The sequence below is a fragment of the Nelusetta ayraudi genome, unplaced genomic scaffold (assembly GCF_046127955.1).
Source record: "Nelusetta ayraudi isolate G7.1 ecotype Tasmania unplaced genomic scaffold, CSIRO-AGI_Nayr_v1 ptg000004l, whole genome shotgun sequence".
NCBI classification, from domain to species: domain Eukaryota; kingdom Metazoa; phylum Chordata; class Actinopteri; order Tetraodontiformes; family Monacanthidae; genus Nelusetta; species Nelusetta ayraudi.
The window spans coordinates 10,864,633-10,885,106 of NW_027466054.1; the positions used below are offsets into that span (position 1 = coordinate 10,864,633).

The following is a 20,474-nucleotide window of genomic DNA, read 5'->3' on the forward strand; positions in this document are numbered from 1 at the left end:
TGAGTGCCCAGATCGAGTGTGTGTGTGTGTGTGTGTGTGTGTGTGTGTGTGTGTGTGTGTGTGTGTGTGTGTGTGTGTGTTTGAGTGTGTGTCAAATCTGCTCGCCATGAGTAGAGGTTTGTAAATGTGCGTCGAGCACATTTTCCACCTACTTTTCAACATTTCTGACTTCTACAGGTCTAAATACCAATAGTTACTTTTGCGGCTTTTGGTGACTGTGACATCACATTATCGCGTCAACGCGGTTACGTATTTCCTGGTGTTTCGCAGACACGACGATAGAAAGTTGAATCAGAGGGTTAATCACAAGTGAATCAACTATATGCAGCTAGCAGCAGAACAGGGATGTGAAGAAACAGACTATGACAGGTGATAAAACTGTATAAAACATATGTTTTTTGCAGCACACACTATAATGATTCACTCCTAATTTGTCTTTTACAATCAGAAGTTTGGAGATAATGGCGTGTAATGAGATAAAATGGCATGCATGCACTCATGTGCACATATTGGCTTCACACACACACACACACACACACACACACCAAGGACACAGATGGCCCCTGCTTAAGGGCTCCCTCTAACGCATGAGTGCGCTGCTTGCAGTTAGCCTGAATACACAAACGTGCACTTACTCCACTGTTCACGATTGAGTTTCCCAAGTGGAAGACGGGTTAGACAGATCATCATGTTGGGCAGGGAGGGAGCAGGGAAGGGGGAGGAGGGCACCCTGGGGCTCAGACATACTGTATGACCCCGTAGAGCCCTCACGTGTGGGTTGGAAGGAAGAGGCGACAGCAACACAGAGAGAGGAATGAATTCTTTGCTCTGACAGTGGGAACACACTCACGATCTTGACTCGGTGTCCCGGCGTGGCCGTGATGTCCCAGGTGCACTCCTTGCGGCTGGGGTACTTGTCCGGCCAGTTGGGGCTGCTCAGGGTCCCGCTGGGACTGTGGATCTTGTGCTCGCACTCAGCTGCGCATGCACGCACGCGCACACACACACACACACACACACACACACACACACACACACACACACACACACACACACACACACGTACACACACAGGAAGTTAAAATCATAGCTGCACAGGAAAAAGGTCAGGAGGAAATGGAAAAAAGGGGGACAGGAAGGTGTGAAACCAGAGGAGCAGAAGACAGAGAGAAGACTTCAGAGAGAAGCACATCCTGACGATGAGTTTCGCTTTGGGGGTTTGTGCACGAATGTGAATGCCAAACCGAAACTAAAAGCTCACATTGTTACTGTAAAGCACCTACGGTAACATTTATAGTCAGTGGAAGCGTGCTAATATAAACTTTTGAATCTTGAATCTAGAAAGCAACATAATTCCATCCTCACCGCTGTGTTAACACTGAAATGCCAAACTTCGTCACAACACTTGAGCGGTGGGGTTAGAACTACAAACAATTTAGGTCCAGTTCCATTTCTTTTTCACGTTTAGCGCTACGTCTCCCCCCATTCAAACAACTAAACTAGAGAATAACGAAATGGGACACTACTTCAAGAATGTGACGTGGCATCGGCCGTCTGAAATGGCTTTTACATGTACTGACTCGTGATTTTGTGGTGGGAAATGTTGCATTGAAAGGAACTACACACACAATTTCGTTATGGACAGAACTAGCGACTATCCTAACAGTTGAAATTGTCTTTCCTGTTCTTTGTTAACCGTTTTGCCCCACAACCTCTTGTGTGCAAACAAAAACCAGCAGCAAAAGGACACCACTCACTTGATGCTAACAGCAACTGCTGAAACAGTAGATGCTAGGCTAACAGTTGTCATGACATTGCAAAAATCCATTTGTCTCTGCCGAGTTTGGCATGTAGCTCCTTTAACTAAAGCAAGCTAATTTTGACAAATGTAGCAGTTGCCAGACACACAAGTCAGTGTTGACAAAGCAAATTGTGTGTCTGTAAGGAGTGTAAGCTATCTCACGTCATTGTAGCCCACTCTGTTAACAAGGCAAGCTAACTGAACCCAGGAAACAGAGGGCAGCACTGGTGGACAAAAGTGGATAGGTTAGAAAATAATTGGCCTACTTTGCTCCCTCGGAGCCCGTATCACGTAAAATAACATAAAATAAAAATAATGGACAAAAAGTCGGCTCCTACACTACACGTGTTGTGCGAGTGAATTGTTGTGAGTTCAGTGAAAAACAGGGGAACAGTGGAAGACATGAGGCATGCACAGGACGACAAGGAGCATTCCAAAAGTGACAGGCCTTTATTCAGAGTCAGACAACACTGAACGCGGGTACACAATGAGATGGACAAAAGTTCAAAAGTACAGCGTACACAAATGAGGTGCCTAGATGTCGCTAACATGTGTGTTACACAGACAGTCACACACAGTATGAGTACAGAACACACTGGGCGTTGTACAATCGAGTGGCTTGTTACATCATGTCTGGATGACTGAGGACCCTCACAGTGTGCCAGGATGAGGGGGAGTCGGGGGGGGGGTTAATTGTCACAATAGCGCGACATCATAGTGAATATGGTGAATGGTAGTTGACCGCAGGTTTGGGGTTAGTGGTAGTTCATTCTCTAATGAAACAAACATGATGGTGGCTGACAACACAAAGGGAGTCTTGTTAACCCTTTTAACTGCTTGTATTCCAAAGGCTTCCTGACAAGTGAGCGCTCGCAAGAAAAAGTGCTACCCACAGTGGTCTAGCATGTGTACTGTGTGTGTGTGGAACACTGGGTTACTGAGTCAAGCTACACCCCAAATCCCCAATACACACACACACACACACACACACACACACACACAGGGCGGAAGAGGGCACTGTATTAAAAAGCTTTCAAGCACCCAGATGTTTGTAACGTGAGTGTTTTTATGAGCGACACGGGAAGCCTTTGGTGAGGTGTGTGTACTGATGTGGCGTTCATGGACACGTTCAAGAGCTCAGACTTCAAAGGGCCACAGTATGTCGATCCAACAGTTCTCAGAGAGAGAGAGAGAGAGAGTGAGAGAGAGTGTGTGTGTGTGTGTGTGTGTGTGTGTGGGCAGAGTGGGGCAAAGTGAAGTGTGTTCGCTGAAGAGGTTTGAGATGATTTTTCTTTGTTATTGTTGGGGATGGACAGAAGGAAACAAACTGACCTCTCTATAAGTTGTTGTTTTTGTTTTAGTTTTTTTTTTTCTTTTGGATAGCAGCTGAATACAGGTGGTACTGTCAACACTGTAAAAGTTGCTCCTCATTAAATGAAAAAAATCTTTAAAAAAAGAACCAAGAATACGAAGCCATATAAAAAAATCCCCTGCACAGACAGCAGATACGACCTACATACAACACATACAGCCGCTAGCATGTTCACTGTGCTCAATAACATCTGAAGGTTTTCCAAGAGCTAGCGGGCACGGGCCAAAGAGAGCAATTCCCTTAAGTGGTCATGAGGGGGCAGTCTAGCACTCCAGCACAGGTGAGATCGAGCAGCCGGGTCAAGTGGAAACAATTGAACCATCAGCAGAAAGAGGAGCCACAGTCTGGCATTCTTTTCTTCTCGTCCCCTCCATCGTGGCTCTGGAGCAGATCAGCTGACCTGGAGGGAATATGGCGCGGCGCACCTCCCTGTGCCCCCCCGACCATGTGCAGCATGTGTTGACCACGTCCGTGCCAGTGTGACGGATAAGTGGAAGTATGCTGGCAGGGCCTCTGACACCATTCGAAACAGATGGGTCTGTTATTCTACCTAAGAAAAGGGGGTGGAACTGAGGCCTTTCTTTAATATCCCCCTGTGTTTTTCCCGAGCGACTCCACTGCCGGAGAGATGGCTCTGAGTCGGCTGCTCTTTCTGAACAAAAGCGTTGCCAGTTTTTCTAATCCAGCGTTTCTCAACTGGTGGGTCTTGACCGAGAAGAGGGTCGCACAGCTGTTTTGATGAGTTGGCAGCTTCGTTGGCAGTTTCCATCCATCCATCCATTTTCAATACCTGCTCCTTCCTGCACTCAGGGTTGCAGGGGTCTGCTGGAGCCTCTCCCAGCTGCCATAGGGCGAAGGCAGGGTGACACCCTGGACCAGTCGCCAGTTCATCGCAGGGCCACGTGCAGACTCACAACCATTCGCTCTCACTCACAACCACCTACGGTCAGTTTAGAGTTTCCAATTGACCTCACATGCATGTTTTTGGAGTGTGGGAGGAAGCGGGAGAACCCGGAGAGAACCCACGCAGACACAGGGAGAACATCCACACAGAGAGGTCCCAGGCCCGGAATCGAACCCACAACCTTCTTGCTGTGAGCCGACAGTTTTTTTTAAAAAAAAGGAGATAAAAAAAAAACAAAAAAAACAAAACGTCACTTTTGTGGTATAAATTTGGGTTGCGACTTAAGGAAAAAAATATTTGTGAGACTCCACCAGTTGAGAACCACTGCTCTCAGCCTACCTAACAGCGTCTTTTCACTCATGTGCCCCCCTCAAGTGTTGACAGATCTGCGTGTATAGAAAAAACAGAACAAAAACAAAATCCCGCTGGTCTCAGATGTAAAAGCTCTGCCTGCCCTCCGGGGGCCGCGGGTGCTGCGACGAGCGGTGGCCGCCCCCCCTGTGCGCGAGCGCGTGCTTGTGCGGCGCGACGTGCACGTGGAGCCGGCCGCTCTTGTGCCAGTGCGTGTGCTGGTGCGCGTGTGCGTGGAACCCACCTTCCTTACAGTCATGTTTGTTCTCATGCAGCACAAAGCCGTGGCGACACTGACAAATGTACGAGCCCACTGTGTTGACGCACTCGTGCTGGCAGCCGCCGTTGTCCTTGCTGCACTCGTCTTTGTCTGTGAGAGACACACACACACACACACGACATGCAACACGTCACTTGTGTGCATAGAGGGAGAGGGGAGGTCAGGCGGGGAGAGGCGAGATGAGAGGAGGAGGTGTGTGTGTGTGTGTGTGTGTGTGTGTGTGTGTGTGTGTGTGTGTGTGTGTGTTTGTGGGGGGTGGGGGGATATAGCAAAAAATATGTGTGGTACAGAACAAGTGAGACAGAAAACCAAAAACCAGAGTAGAAAAAGCAGGTGGGGTCAAAGGTGGAGGTGCAATAGAGTGACAGGTGGGAAATAAAGAGAAAAGATGAACATAAACATCGAGCGGTGATGCTTGGAAAAAACATGTTAACCTACAAGATGCTAGCCACCACCCATCCCCCCACTTCTCTGTCTTAGCGCGTCGGAACAGAGAGGCTCAGTTAGTTAACAGCATGCTAAGGCCGCTTCCATAACACAAAACTATCAGTTACGTTACGTCAGTAATCAAATCAAATAATAGCAATTGTACGTATGATTATCATAGTAGTAATGATAACGTCTCAGTCTGCGACATAGACTTGACAGAGCTCTGCAGCAGACTTCAATGGCGTTTCTGAAGGTGTAAGACTCCATGTTACTGCTGTATTGCAATTGTAACATGTAAAAGAAAGAAGAGTTTCAGTGAGATAAACTGTAGGTTCCCGGTGCTGACTGCCTGCTTCACATGAGTGCAGTGTGTACAATCGTGTTAGCTTGTGGTAGCAGTAGTGACCAAGGACTGTTAATGTCTCTGAACTCATATTTGAGCAGCAGGAGTCCTCAGATTAGAGTTGCCAGTCCCTTTGAATACAGAATTGTACCATATTTGACAATGAAATGGTAGCAACACTACTTCAGACGGCTTCATTACCATTAACTTAGAAATTCAAGTTCGAGGAACTTGGCTGTTCTGTGTTTTAGCATCGAGTCAAAGCTGTACATTACAGTGTTGGTGACCTATTTACCTGTTAGTTGAGCTGTTTAATTCATTGTACAGAGAGTACTGGGCATCATTTGACTGTACTTGTCTTGTTAACTGCCAGCGAGTGCGCTGTTACTAGCCAGTTAGCTATTAGCTTGCAATGCTATAGACGACGATTGACGACGGTGTGACGTTTGTCTCGGCTATAATTTCTGACTTCTGTGGTAAATACAGCACAGTGTCACATCATTGTACCGTTGGACGGACAGTCTTTTTGCAAATAATGGTTTAAATGCGTTGACTGGCATTGATGGCGCTGTTTGTGTAAATCCTAACAGAGAGCAGTTAACTTTAACAGATGCATTTGAAACATTTACAGAAATAATTTCTGGTTTCCTGGGAAACAAACTTTTTCACAGACGATTAAACCGTATTAAAATGTTTATAGCACACGACAGCACATTCCTCTGTTCTATGTTCAACAACATCACCGAACAGTCTCAGCACAAAGAAAAAGTCGATAGTGCAGATTCACGTCTGTTAGTCTGTGTGTGGCTCCTCTGGGCTTGAAAACTCTCTTTGTGCTGCTCTCTGGCTTCCTGCTTGTGGTCGCTGTGTGGTCACACTACAATCTGGGCTCTGAAATGTCTCTGACAATAACAGCTCTTAGGTAAGGCCCAGCAACTCGGGGCCAGACTGTATATCTGTCTGATGTGGTCAGCCGGCGGACCGAAGGATAATGACTGTATGTGATGGGAGCTGCTGCCATCATGTAGTTGCTGTGATTTTCACATGCATGTGCTCATAAAGTTGGGCCGCTAAGCTGTTAAACCGCCGTCCACCACACAAGTCTTTCTTCTGCACTCCAGAAATTGCCAAAGAATTTCAGGACTCACTTAATTTACTTTATTGAGTGAGAGATTGTTAGTGTAACTGCTAAAATTGAAGACAAGCACATTCCAATCTTATGCAGCAACCGTAATGTCTGCATTTACACAATTTCTGTCATAGGAGGCCCTTTAGCTGAGCTAAGCTAATGGCTACAAATGTACATTGAACACGCACTTTTACTGCTACTGCAGAATAGTTCAGATCGCACTGAGCAATTTGCACGGGTTGTCTTACTTATTTTTCTGTCTTAATGGCAGAGGTGGGAAGCAATGTACAAAAACGTCATTACTGTTCTTAAGTAGATTTTTCAGGTATCTGCACTTTAATGAGTTTTTCTTTTTCCGACGACTTTTTACTTTTTACTTTGTACACAAATATCTTCGCTTTGTACTCCTTACATTCTTGTTGCTAAAAAAGTTTAAAAGGTACAAATATTGTTCAAACTGATTCATTTATCATTATAGTTATTGTTGCATGATATGGAGCTATTTGAACTATGCAAAAATTGGATTGTATTTTAGTTTTGCAAACAAATTGATTTTGACTTTTTACTCAGGTACATTTCATAACCTGTCATTTCTCACTTTTACTTGATTGAAGGAGTCGAATCAGTACTTTTACTTTTACCAAAGTATTTTCTTTACACAAGTCTCCATACTTTCACTACATACAGAATGTGAATACTTTTGCCACCTCTGCCTAAGGGAATTTAACATTTCGAGACTTTTACATGACAGCACTCTCAAAACGTGTCTTGCATAATCACGAGCGCTCAACCAAGGTCCACGCTCGACACGGGTTTGCAGGAAAGAAAAAACGCGCCGGCTGACGAGACGTCAACAATTAGACGGCCTAAAAATAAAACGGAGAGGACGCACGGCTCATGCCGCTGGCTCGTTTTCCGCCCGTAACGCTTTGTTTTGCGGCCGCCTCAAACCTCCTTCACCTCCTCTTCCTCCTCCTCCTCCTCCTCCTCCTCCTCCTCCATCCACAACGGACGGAGGCCCGAGGTCGGAATCTCCTCTTTACGCGAACGCTGGGTCGGCGGTCGGTGTGCGAACGAGACGGGATGAGAACACGCTTGTTTCTCTGAGACAGGCCCCAATAAAGACTCAAAGATTGTTTTTCTGTCACATGTCGCTACATGGCAGTGAAATGTTGGGGTGGCAGAGCCCGACGTGATTGTGCTTGCAAGGAATAAAGTAAGTGTAAAAAGAAGTAAAAGGCAAAAAGTGGCAAGTGGCAGTTAAACGGAAGTTTTGCAAAAATACAAAACTACTTGTGTACGTATATTTGTATTTGTATGACTGAAGAGATGCGAGACCAGGCACAGACGTTCAGTCTCAGCCCAACTCTGGAGCCTGTGAATCAAACTAGATCTGCTTTTAATGAAACCACTAAATCCTCCTCCGCTCTCTCACTCCCTCTCTCTGTCTCTCTCAGTGTGTGTGTGTGTGTGTGTGTGCTGTCTGATGTGGTATTACGGTGCTATTGTCGGCTCAGCCACCCTATCGCTGGCTAAGGAGCTTTGCTCTCGATGTCCATTGTGACTTCCTTCAGGTCGAGCACACAATGTCCGCGCGCGGCGCGGCGCAGCGCAAGCACGCTCACGTGGATTAGTAGTGTGTGGGAGGCCGACGGGACCTCCCTAAAGTTGCTGGTCCCCTGCCAAGTTATCTACCCCCGCCCCCCCGTGAGCTTCCGCACAGCGGAGCCACAACAAGCGCCCTTGCACCATCTCCATGTGGTCGAACCCGCACGGCGCCCGGGGCTCAGCGGGATTCAACCACACGTTGCAGGTGTTGTTGTTTTTCCTTCTTCTTCTTCTTCTTCTTCTTCTTCTTCTTCTTCTTCTTCTTCCGCTTCCACTGAAGCAGAAGGAGGAGGAGAAAAAACAAAAAGCACCCCGCAAGATCCCTGAAGGTGTAACCTTCAGCTGTAGCGTCCAACAAATTGACCCTCGCCGCGACTGGAGGGAGAATTTGTTGTTTTTCTACCCGAGAACCACGTCAGTGTCCACGTTCCACACAACTTACACTGTCCTCTCTCGTGCTCTTTTAGAGTAGGAGGAGATCTGGATTACTTATGAATGGATTCAGAAGGTTTCTGGCCTTACTTTGGTTTAAGTTGTCACAATAGCAGCTATTTAACAACATGACTTTCATTACTTTTTGTTAAGAACCAGGAAAAGTGTGGATAACTTTCATAATAGTGAGCTGTATAATAAACAATGATACATGTTATTCTATATCAGGCACGGGCAAACTACGGTCCAGGGCCATATCCAGCCCGTTAGATTTTTTAATCCAGCCTGCCGAACTTGAAGAAATGATATTAACAGTTAGTAAGCAAGAAAATCGCTGTATTGCAACCATTTTTTTTTAAAAGTGTTTTAAAAATCATTTCAATAAAGAGTTGAATAACGTGGGGCTTCAACACTTTTGCTCATTTTCAATTGACATTAAAGCGCATGTTTTCTACATATCCCCTGACATATATTCAATTCTCCAATGAGGTGGCTCACCACAACACTCCATCCATCTGCTCCTGCTCCAGCCCCTCTGTCAAATTTTAGAACCCATTGTGGCCCCACCAGTCAAAAGGTTTGCCCACCCCTGTCCAACACTACAACCATTGTGACAACAAGATCCTGAGTACTATATTATAATATGAATCCATCGTTATTTTATTTCCAACTGTTTGTGTAATATTGTAACCAGTCGAGGACCAACAAACTCTCCTCACTTAAAGAAAACAACATTATTCTTTAGAGTTCTTGTTCACATATTTGAGTGACTTCTATGCTTTCTAATTACTGACCCGTGTTATCACTGATAGTAATATGTCACGTGGAACTTGGACAATGCACACGGTTCCCTTCAGACGGGAATGGATTCGACGGCGATGTCCGGAAAAAAACGAGGAGATCCATCCATTCCCTCGGAAGCGCAGTAGACCCGTCAGCGGCCAATCAGAGGCGCCGACTGCGAGGCCACGTTACCTCTGACCTTCCACGAGGGCGCCGGCCTGGTGCTGGCGCGGCGGCGAGCGGGAGAGCGGCCGCGCTTTACGTCCTGGCACGACTCAAACACAACGAAACGCTCTCGGCACAGACTGAGCCTGTCTGATGGAGAGAGGGCAGAGCTCAGCGTGGGCTGCGGGGCGTCGGGCAGGACACAGCAGGACACAAGGACACCACAGCACAGGGGCGGCGGTGGACAGACAGCCCCATGTACAAACACACACACACACACATCATGGAGCAGTGACAGTTGGGGAGAGAGTTGTCGTTTGCCACTGGGAAGGAAGGAATTTTAGTTCTGGTGACGTTTGTGAAGGAGTAAAAACATCCGGGAGTTCTTTCCTCTCCGCTGGCAGTATCATTATTAAACCTGCCACTAACAGTCTGTGTGACACTCCGACTCTGTCAGTTCAACTCTTCACTGGGGCTCATGAAAAACAGAAAACTGGAGAATTGAACTGCCTGTCTTGCTGGTCAGAGGCACTCAAAGTTTGCATTTTGTGGATGTTTTTCCCCCTAGCTGCTTAATGTTCTAGTGTGTGAATTTGTCAAGGAAATATTTCATGAAAAAAAAAAAGAAGATCAGCTTCAGATGACGTCATTGGCTGGTGGCTTCAGCTTGTTGTGCGTTTCGTTGTTGTACATTCTGCAATATGAAATACTGATAGCGAAAGTCAATTTCCGCACTATAGCGCCCCTGTGTCGTCTCATTCTGACACTGTTTACTCCGGGTGGTCATTATGACGACTTCATGACCCTCACCAGCCTCTGAGACGCTTTACGGGTTTACAACTTTATGTGAATTTTACTATGGCTGTATCAGCCTGTAAGTCTCCGTGAACCAATGTGAAGTTAAATTACTGCTAATAATAGCTAGTAGCTACGTGAGGTAGCCTTGCTGCTGGACCAGTACAGGAAATAAACAGCTTTGGCATCTTCATGGGTGAACAAGGAAGAGACCTTGTAATTTCAAGCCTTCTAGGGGTGAATATTAACAACGACACGCACCAATGACCCGCTGTTTGTGTGGCTGAGGGCGGGGCTTGTTGCCCCCAGCCAATGAGACACAATTTGAGTGTGGAGCTCAGACTTCAGAGCAATTTCTTAAGGCTTGAGGCTAGCTGTTTTTTTGCTAACTAGGCTATAATTTCATTAATTGATTGATTGATTGCTTGATTGATTGAGTGCTTGCTTACTTGCTTGCTTGCTTGCTTGATTGATTGATTGATTGAATTATGAGCGTAATTCACCAGATAAAAAAATCTGAAAACAAATTTTCCCACTTTTCTATTTTCCATGAGCTCAATGGATTATAGAACTGAGAGGAGTTTTGCGTACTGGATGCACGTTCTACGAGCTGCCTTACCTGAGAAGAAGTGAGCCTTGAAGCCCTTTTTGGAGACGGTGTTGTCGGACTTGAACTCGATCCTCATGTTGTTGTACTGGGACGTGATGACTTCGGGGACCTCGGTGCCGCAGTACTTGCCGTGCAGCTTGGAGTCGGAGGAGAGGCCGCTGCGGACTTCCACGTAGTCGTATTTGCACACCTGGACACAGGCGGACAGAGGCGGCTCTTTAAACACACGTTTTAGACAGGCGACACTTCGTGGGCATCTCACGCTTGATTTACAACACCCACCTCGTTCCCCTCCAGCTCAAAGGCCTCAAACTGCATGGAGATGCGATACTGAGTGGGGGCGACCACCTGCCACACGCAGTTCTTGTTGGGCGGATACTCTTTGGGCCAGCCCGGCGTGCTGATGGTGCCGTTCAGCTTGGAGAGGAGGCCGCCGCAGGCCGCTGGACACACACACAGACAGTCGGTAGGGCGAAACACGCAATCACTGCAAGTCCGCCGAGTGTTTTGCGAGCAAGAGCAGGAAAACCCGGAGAGGAACAGGAAGCTTTGGTGGCTGTCACAGCGTCGCTCGGCTCTATAATTATGAGCTCTCGCATTCCAGTCGCGTGAGTGGATTCGCGCGGCGAGGAGACTCTGCCGCCGTGGCATTGATTCCATTGAAGGATGGAGCGGAGGGCGGAATGTGGATGTCAGGCAGACAAACAGCATGTTGGCACAACAGGAAATAACTCAGCGGATTCCGTTCAGAGGGAGAATGAAGCGGAGTCGGGTGTTTATTCGGGATGTCGCTGGTAGTTAAGTAGGCAAAAGACCTGAGGGAATCTTTGCATGATGCGTGTACGCGTCAGTGAGCTGGATCGCTAAGATTTCAGATTCTAACATGTTGCTCCTGTGTCTTTGCAAACCTTTTATGGAATGTATTTTCTATGGAGTGTTTGGAGTGAACAGCTTCCATTAAAAACGGAAGTAAAATCACTGCAAGGGGCCCTTAAAGGCTGTTTGGACAGTGACGTCAGGAATTTTTCTTCTGGAAAGGTTTGTGAAGGAAAAAGAACATCAAGGATTTCTTTCTTCTCCACTAGTAGTATATTTATTAACCCTGCTCTTATCCAATATCCACAGTCTGTGTGACAGTAGCAGGATCTAAAATATGACTGGTCATTTTGAATGTGACAGACAAATGGTTATTCAACGACCATCAGAGTTTTCCCTCCTCTCTTCAAACCTCTCTCTACCGGCTTCACAGATGGAAGGATCTTGGAAACCTTCTAATTAGCCAGCCAGGTTACATCATTCTAGATCCCATTAACTATCCCACGCAAAAAATAAGGCCAAACCGGCTGTAACTGTGAATACGGGCCATAAAATCAACCAAATTATTCAGCCACACATTTATCACACAGAAAATCCCCCGCTGCCCTTCAAAGATGTACGGAAAAACCACCAAGCATGTCTCCCTCTGTGCGTCAGAGGTGGTTTTGTTCAATTGGCTCGGTACTGTATGCGGGTCATAAGGGTCCCTTGTTTATTCTGCGGGATTAAAAGACCATCATAGGGTTTGTGTGCATGAGTGCAGCCAGGGAGTGTGTGTCATAAGGGGGGTTATTTTTCCTGTGGATGGAGGCAGCTCGGATGTTTTGTCACTGATGACTTGGACTCATATCCGACCGGGGCACAAAAAACAGAGCGACACGCGCGCACGAGCACGCACAGCGCACAGCGCACGGGATGCAGTTACCTTCGCAGCTCTTCTTGTCGGGAGCGAGCTCGTAGCCCGGGTCACAGGCGCACTTGAAGCTGCCCAGAGTGTTTACACACCTCTGCTCACATCCACCATTGTCTGGCTTGGCACACTCATCCTCCTCTGGAAAACACGTACGTCAGTGCACGTTGTACGCGTGCGCGTGCGCAGTCGCATACGAGCAAAGTAAAAGGATTAGGCGCGCGGACCTTTGAAGAAGTTGGCGGCAAAGCCGGCCTTGTTGACCGTGCCATCTGACACAAACTTCATCCAGAGCGTGTGCGAGGTGGAGCGCACGTCGTCGGGCTTGTCGTAGCCGCAGAACCGGCCAATCAGAGGGCTCGTCTCCAGAGGGCCGTCCCGAACCTCCAGGTAGTCGTAGGCGCAGCTGTCGTGCCTCTCGATCTACAAAAACACACGGCGGGAAAATATCGACGTTTGACTCATGTTACGTCCAACCTTGCTTCAGATAGATGTATTAAAGGTCCAGTGCGTAAAATCTGCCTTGATTTATGATTTTTATGTTGGTAAAAGCTCATTATACAGCCATAAACACATTAATAAATGTGTATACCCGGAGTACAATAAAAGTGATTTGGTTTTCCTACCAATAGAACGGTTCTTATTTATATATAAGAATACACTATTAGCAAGGGTCTTGATCCCAAACACCTGCCATCTTGAAGCTGCATATTTTTTAAGAAAATTCAGCCCGCCTGACAGTACGTTTCACGTATTTAGGGTGAACGCTCGCGTCCTCAACGAACAAGAAGGGTGCCCAAGTTTGCGCAAGCAGGCCACCGTAGTTCACTGGCAAGCTTGGGAGACGGAGGGGGAGTGTAAGTCTGAAATGTAACCACTTGATGTCGCTGTTTATTCTCGAAAATGTCCAAAATATTACACACTTAATCCTGTTACTCCTGTTACGTTTACGTGAAGCTGAGGTGTTATGCTCTATATCAACGCTCGTGGAATCCCTCTCGTCCAATCAAAATCCTCGGATGGAGCCTTTTGCTGTGCAGAACATATTCAATAATCTCCGAGGGTGAGAGGCAGACTGAGCCACAGAGCACGGTGACGTTTTCACACTGTTCAAACGACAAAAACTAATCTGCAACTGCCCGCTCTTTGCCCCCGGTAACACGCACACACACACACACACACACACACACGCACGCACGCACACACGCCATCACCTTTATTAACTTTCGAGCAGCTATACAAGCATGAAATTTGACCCAGACATTGCCGAACAAACACATACACAATCACGCAGATGGGGGTAGAGGAGAGATGCACACATAAAGGCACAAACAGACACGAACAAACACACACACACACATGGGAGAGTGAGTCACCTCGAAGGCTTGGAAGCTGAGGCCGACGTTGTATCCCTCCGACACGGTGATCCTCCACACACACTCCTTGGACGGCCTGTAGTCGTCGGGGTAGTTGGGGGACTGGATCTGCCCCGAGTCTTTGGTGATTTCCCCTCCACAGATGGCTGCACAGGACACAGGCAGACAGGACGAATCAGCGTTAAGTGAAGTGGACTATGAAAAAACAAAACAAAAAAAAAAAACAACCATCTACGGCCGTGTATGAGTGTATGAGTCATCGCTACCGCTGCGGTTCCTATCAGGCGTTGTCTCTTTGTGTCTGAGGCGGCCTGGGGTTTACCTTCGTAGACGGCGGCGAAGCCCTTCCCCACCCAGTTGCTGCTGCTGCGGAACTCGATCCACATCCTGCTGTCAGTGGAGACCAAGACGTCGGGGACCTTGTCTCCGCAGAACCTCCCTGTCGATGGCAGACACAGAAAAACTGTCAGAATCAGAACACCTGAGATTTATTTACATTTTCTTTATCCTCTTTTTTAAGATTTTGTGATTTCCACAGGTTCTAGTTTTGTTTTTTAATGTACTTACACAAGAGGAGAAATGTCAGTACTTTTGGTAGTTGTTTAGAACTCAAGGAACAAAAAATAATACAACGCTTATCCACATACATGTATACATCACATGTCCACCTGCTAAACGGCACAAACACGACGCTTGGAAAGGGGTCAGCTTTAAGGTCCAGAGTGCAACATGTTTAAGGAAGCCCGTCTGACAGCGCATTTCCTATTTAGGGCAGTAACCATGGCAGCTAATCAGGAGGAAGACCCTTGTTAACATTCTAAGGGTAGGAGAACCAAATGACTTTTATTGTACTGCAACTGTACACTTTTATTAATGTATTTATGTCCAGTATGTTACGCTTTTACCAACATAAACATCATAAAGCAAGCCACATTTTGCACACTGGACCTTTGAAAAAAGAAAACAAACTTGAGAGGTGATGTTTGACTGTCTATGGAGTCAGGTGGCAGCAGCGAGGCTTCCCATCGCCGCTCAGTCGGAAACTAAACCACATCAACACCCTCTGTCACGCAACGGGCCAATGTGCCTTCATTTAACTGCAACCAAACTTGCTGATGTCAGAGGAAACGCTACATAAGCTGCTGCAGCATCACCGCCATCATTTCATTAGCTTGTTGTTTACAAGCGTCCTCATCTCCTCTTTCACCCTCAGACAACACTGAGCGTCCCGCTCATGTACCCACCAGCTGAAAACAATTCAGACCAGACAATTTCAAGATGCTGCATTGGAAGGTTCCATTCTGGGAGCATTCCCACCCTTTAAGCAGATCGCTCAGTTCTGCTAAATACCAAACTCTTGACCTTCCCCTTTTTTGTGCAATCTGTGGGCTATGGATTATAGCCGCCGACTGGTAACAATTTATCTCGTAAGTGGTACATTTCTTTTTGCTCGCTTTTTATGATCAGCGCTGATGTTCAAGAAACATTCAAGTCAAAGTCGACATTATTTTACGAAGCACATTTTAAGAAAAAACAACAGAGGTTGACCAGGGCACTTAACAAGCTCAAGATAATAATCATAATAATAATTGCAACAAATCAAAGATTTTACTGCATGGGGTCACAAGAATGAACAGGTGCAAGCCTGCAGAAACAGAGGGAACCACTTCTCGTTGCTCCCACCCCCAAAAACACATGGAGTCCCAGGTAACCTGGGTCTTACCGAGCAGGGGGGCTTTCCTCCAGTATCCATCCCGCACCTCAATGTAGTCATACCAACACAGACTGCTTTTGTACAGATCCATGGTGGTGAAGTTCAGAATGATCTGGAGAAGCGGAAGAGGAGAGGGTTGATGCGACTGGATATGTGGATATTTGCATTTTATTGATGAGGAGAATTACGGTACAAAAGAGAAAATTCTAGAGCCGTGTGAGTGTCTGTGTGTCTGTGTGTGTGTGTGCATGCGCGTGTGTGCGTGTGCATGCACGCACCTTTTCTCCAGGTGTCACAGATATTCTCCAGACACAGTGGGTGTATGACGGGTATCCATTGGGGTAACCAGGAGATGAGAAGTTGCCTGTTGAATCCTGCAGCGTTTCTCCACATGCTGTACCGTCGTCAAGCACATGCGCACACGCACACACATACACACATACAAATAGGCGCATAAAAAAACACACACACACACACATAAACAGTGTTATTTTGTGTCTGACCACATGAGTCTTGTGTGTCATTAGCCTCAAATTCTACTAAATTTACAAACATAAATCATCTGCAGTCAGTTTTGGTCAAAACAACAGCTTCATGCAGCATTTGTCAGATTTAATGTCTATATATAACGTTTGATCTCGATACATGGAAACTGTAAGACAACTGTCTCATTGAAAAAGGACCAGGAAAATTCCCCCCCGACTCCACCTAACAAATTCATGTGTTATTTTCTTCTCTGGCTTCCTCTCATGTTGCCTGCTGGAGGCAGCAGTATGTTCTTCATTCACTCTGTGTGCCAGTGAACATGGACGTGGTGGTGGTGGTGGGATTCATCAACAGTGCTAATTAACAGTTGTGTCAATTAGCAGAGAATAAACATCAAGTTGTTTTTTTTTTAAATATTAAAACAAGACATTTTTAGCAAACATAAATTTCAAAATAAATGTGTCTTCATTCTCAAATTCATGCAAACACTGCTGCTCCCGCACGAAAGGAGGTTAGCCAAATGCGCCCCTCCTTATCCCATCATGCATGCTGTTTTCCCCCCACAATGGCCTGGAGCTCGGTTCATCTGTCAGCGAGCATGGTATCACTCAAACGTGACCTTATAAGGCTGGTGTTGTGTTTTTTTTCCAGCTGGGACGAATAAAAAACGATCAAGCAGAATCGTATCCTCGTAAATAGAAAGCCATTAACATGTATGGGTGAATGGACTTGAGAACGTGGTGTGAAATTGTGTCGGGGAGTGTGGTAAAAATGAAAGAACTGTGCATTGCAGCATCTCTTCGGTCACACACAGCACAACACAACACAACACACACGCTTGTGGTTGCATAGTAAATATATCAGTACCTGGACATCTATACAGCTTCCTTGCCTGTGCAATGTCTCCTTTACTGAGCCTGGTCCGCTGGCCGATGGCGGGTCGCACCCCGTTTTCGTCTCTGGATGGAAGGATGGTGTCGAGAAACATCCCCCTTCAGCGAGGAAAAGGTCACATTTAACACACGTCCCGCTTTCAGAGCAGGAGTTGATGTCCACCAGTGACACTTAGAGACAGTAAAGTAAGCTGATGATGGCAGCATTTGGCCTTTTTTGGATCTGCAAATGTCAATATAGTGATAATAACCACTGAATGAGACCAGGAGCGCTTGTGACTGTTTTCAAACTCATAAAGTCGCCCCTGAATCCAGAGCTGACGTTCGAGGAGATGAATCCTCCCACAGGAAGTGGCGGTGCTAGCCTGGATGGTTGTGAATCTTTTGAAGTGACAGTTAAGAAGAAGAAAACACCATTTGCTCCATAAAATTACATTTAACCAGGCCTAAATATTTTGAGGTTGTTTTGAGTTACCAATTTACTGGCAATGGGAGATTTCTGCCTTGAACCAGTTTTTGGGACTGAAAATGATCCAATGTGTTGGACCAGCTTGTTATTGACTGTAGAATGCTGCTGCTTTAAAGCCCATTTGAAAAGTTCTATGAAGTTAACCCCCCCCCACCATTGCTAAAACTGTCGACTGCTAAAAGGTTTTGAACTTGTTAAATTATGATAGTTATGCTGGGGCGGTGAACCTTTACTTATCAGCTTCACCGCGGCGGTACGTTGCTGCTCACCGTGAGAAGGTGTTCCTGGCATAGTGCATGATGCTGTCAAAGTCGTACGGCTCCCCGAGGGAGTTCACCTCCCCCGGCTCCATTTTAAGGAAGTTGTACTCCTGACCTGAAAACAGCATCATATTTTTCAGACACGTCGCAATCTGATTCACTTTCATCACACGTCTATAAAACAAGGGCTTCATTTTTGACCACCTACACACACACACACACACACACACACACACACACGCACACACATACACACACACACACACACGTTCAAATACACCCCCAACCCCAAAAAAGCACACTTAAAACACGAGTTCCGGTTTTCTTAGGGCAACTTCTACAATGCTCAGAGAGCAGTGCGGCTCCTGCGTGCTTCTAAATATAAACACAGGTCAGCTTTTGATGGCGCCGCTTTGTAATTTAATTTAACACCTGTCAGACTGAGCCACGGCACAGAGGAGCGCGTGGGAGGAAAAAGGCTCGAGGTGACTTCGCAGTCATTAAAAGGCTCGTTCGCACTCAAACAGGGCCGGACAAGAGTGCGAACAAAAAAATCAAATAAAATGCACATTTTCCCTGTAAAGCTACTGAAAGGAAAGCAACAGAAAGCGACGCTACCTAGAAGCAACCCAGCCTCACCTGGTTGGATGTTGTCCCGGATGATGGTCACATGGTCGTCACGGTCGGGTCGCGTGTGCTCGTGCCAGAAGCCGATGACGTGGCCAAGTTCGTGCACGACGATACCAAACTTGTCGCAGTTCTTGCCGATGGAGATGGCCTGGGGCCCGTTTCCACGACGACCCACATAGGAGCAACACCTAGCAAGGATTGCAGCAGGAGACGGCCATGATTTTTGACTACACATTTGGCAGTGCCGCATGAGAGCACACACACACACACACACACACACACACACAGAGTCTTTTCAGGATTTCCTGCCCCCGTACTACTTCCACTAGAGGAAAAAGCCGTAGGATTTATTTACATTCAGCACTGCTATGGTTTCATAACGCGTGTTAATGTGAATAGGCTGTGGGAATTCACATATCACTGCACACACAGCAGAAACACACACACACACACACACACACACACACACACACACACACACACACACACACGCTCACGCACATGCACACACACAGTTGGTTTGCCGTGACATCCGTGCCAGGCTACCAAATCTGATTAAAGTTATCCAGGGTGCTGATTGCTGGGTGAGGATCAGGAGTCGGTGGAGTAGCAGCAGCGCGGCCCTTTCTCACAGCGCTCACCACTCCGGGATCGCCAGCCGCAGTCCTCCCGCAACAACACGTGAATCCATGAGGTCACTACGGTTTTATGGCGAGCCCTCTGCGGCCAATTTGCAAATTTTTTCTCCTCAGACGTTGTCCATCCTTCTCACACGCGGAATGCACCGCCAGGTTTCAGGGTATTTATACTGCAGCTTACAGCGTCTAATCTTGGATGCAGCCGGCCCTATCACAGTACATGTGAAACAGGCATCATCTGTTGCCATGCACACACTTTTTTTTTATTTCATTATTTGTTTAGGATTCTTCCATGTCCCCCCATTTTAAGGACTTATATGTGTCAAAAGATAAAATAAAAAAAAAACAAAGCAGCATGCAGGGATCCTAGACACCAGTGGAACAGCCTGCATGATTAAGTACTTAATAACTTTAGAAATCGCTGGATATTTAGCCCTCTGTTTACAGTCTCCTGCTAGAAAGCTCAGATTTAACTTCCAACTGAAACTGATTCTTTCTTGCTTCCACGTGTTTGAAGGCTGCAAATACAAGATGGGCATGAGATGACCTGAGGTTAGAAGCTCCTGCTTGAGGGTCTTGAACCCAACCTGCTTGAGACACGCTTTTCCCAGTTTGCAGACAATCACAATATTGTTATAAATCACTGGAAAAGGGCATATAGAAGCATTTCAAAACCTTCTTCGACAAACAGAGCTAACCAGCGATTGGAACCAGCGTTCCGATTCTAGCGGCACTAAAACCTCCGAAAAGCCCACAAGCGGGCCAGCGAAGTGCCACCACTGTACAAACACACTATGACCCGGCCGTGCCGCCACTCGACAGAACAATGCACTTCTGCAGGGTATGAGCAAAAAAACTGCACAAACATACAAAACCTTCGACTGCGTGGTGTGATTGGTGGGATGGGGAAACAGGAGCAGGACAGGAAGGAAAGTGGAGCCATTGTTGAGTGACCGTATCGTCTCTCGCTATGACAAGGTCACGACTGAACTCTGGGTCCACGCACATGCACACACACACACACACACACACATACACACACACACACACAGATCCACCCCCACTCACCCGCAGGGTCTGTAGGTGAACACTATGTAGCTTTCCTCGTCTGTCTTCTCTATGAAAGTCACACACGTCTGTTTCTCCCAGTGACGCATGGCCTGCTTGAACATGGCCCTCTGAGTACCTGAAAGACACATTTCACATCCAGCACTGCGCACGTCCGTGTGTGTGCGTTTGTTTGTCTGTTCAATACGGGCCTGAGGTCCAGCGCAGTCGCA

General features: G+C 46.8%; 1 protein-coding gene across 2 annotated transcripts in view; it reads right to left on the reverse strand.

Moving 5' to 3' along the window:
• Nucleotides 1–20,474, reverse strand: part of tll1 (tolloid-like 1) — a 43,148-nt gene that overhangs the window by 4,999 nt on the left and 17,675 nt on the right. For both annotated transcript variants that reach the window (XM_076034416.1, XM_076034407.1), the window contains 14 exons: nucleotides 20,263–20,380; nucleotides 18,566–18,744; nucleotides 17,936–18,041; nucleotides 17,172–17,296; nucleotides 16,097–16,212; nucleotides 15,828–15,930; nucleotides 14,427–14,543; nucleotides 14,105–14,250; nucleotides 12,956–13,151; nucleotides 12,744–12,869; nucleotides 11,285–11,445; nucleotides 11,012–11,192; nucleotides 4,673–4,798; nucleotides 851–978 (listed from right to left, as the gene is read on the reverse strand). In XM_076034416.1, coding sequence (XP_075890531.1) covers nucleotides 851–978; nucleotides 4,673–4,798; nucleotides 11,012–11,192; nucleotides 11,285–11,445; nucleotides 12,744–12,869; nucleotides 12,956–13,151; nucleotides 14,105–14,250; nucleotides 14,427–14,543; nucleotides 15,828–15,930; nucleotides 16,097–16,212; nucleotides 17,172–17,296; nucleotides 17,936–18,041; nucleotides 18,566–18,744; nucleotides 20,263–20,380 — 1,928 coding nt within the window. The remainder of the gene's footprint in view (nucleotides 1–850; nucleotides 979–4,672; nucleotides 4,799–11,011; nucleotides 11,193–11,284; nucleotides 11,446–12,743; nucleotides 12,870–12,955; nucleotides 13,152–14,104; nucleotides 14,251–14,426; nucleotides 14,544–15,827; nucleotides 15,931–16,096; nucleotides 16,213–17,171; nucleotides 17,297–17,935; nucleotides 18,042–18,565; nucleotides 18,745–20,262; nucleotides 20,381–20,474) is intronic.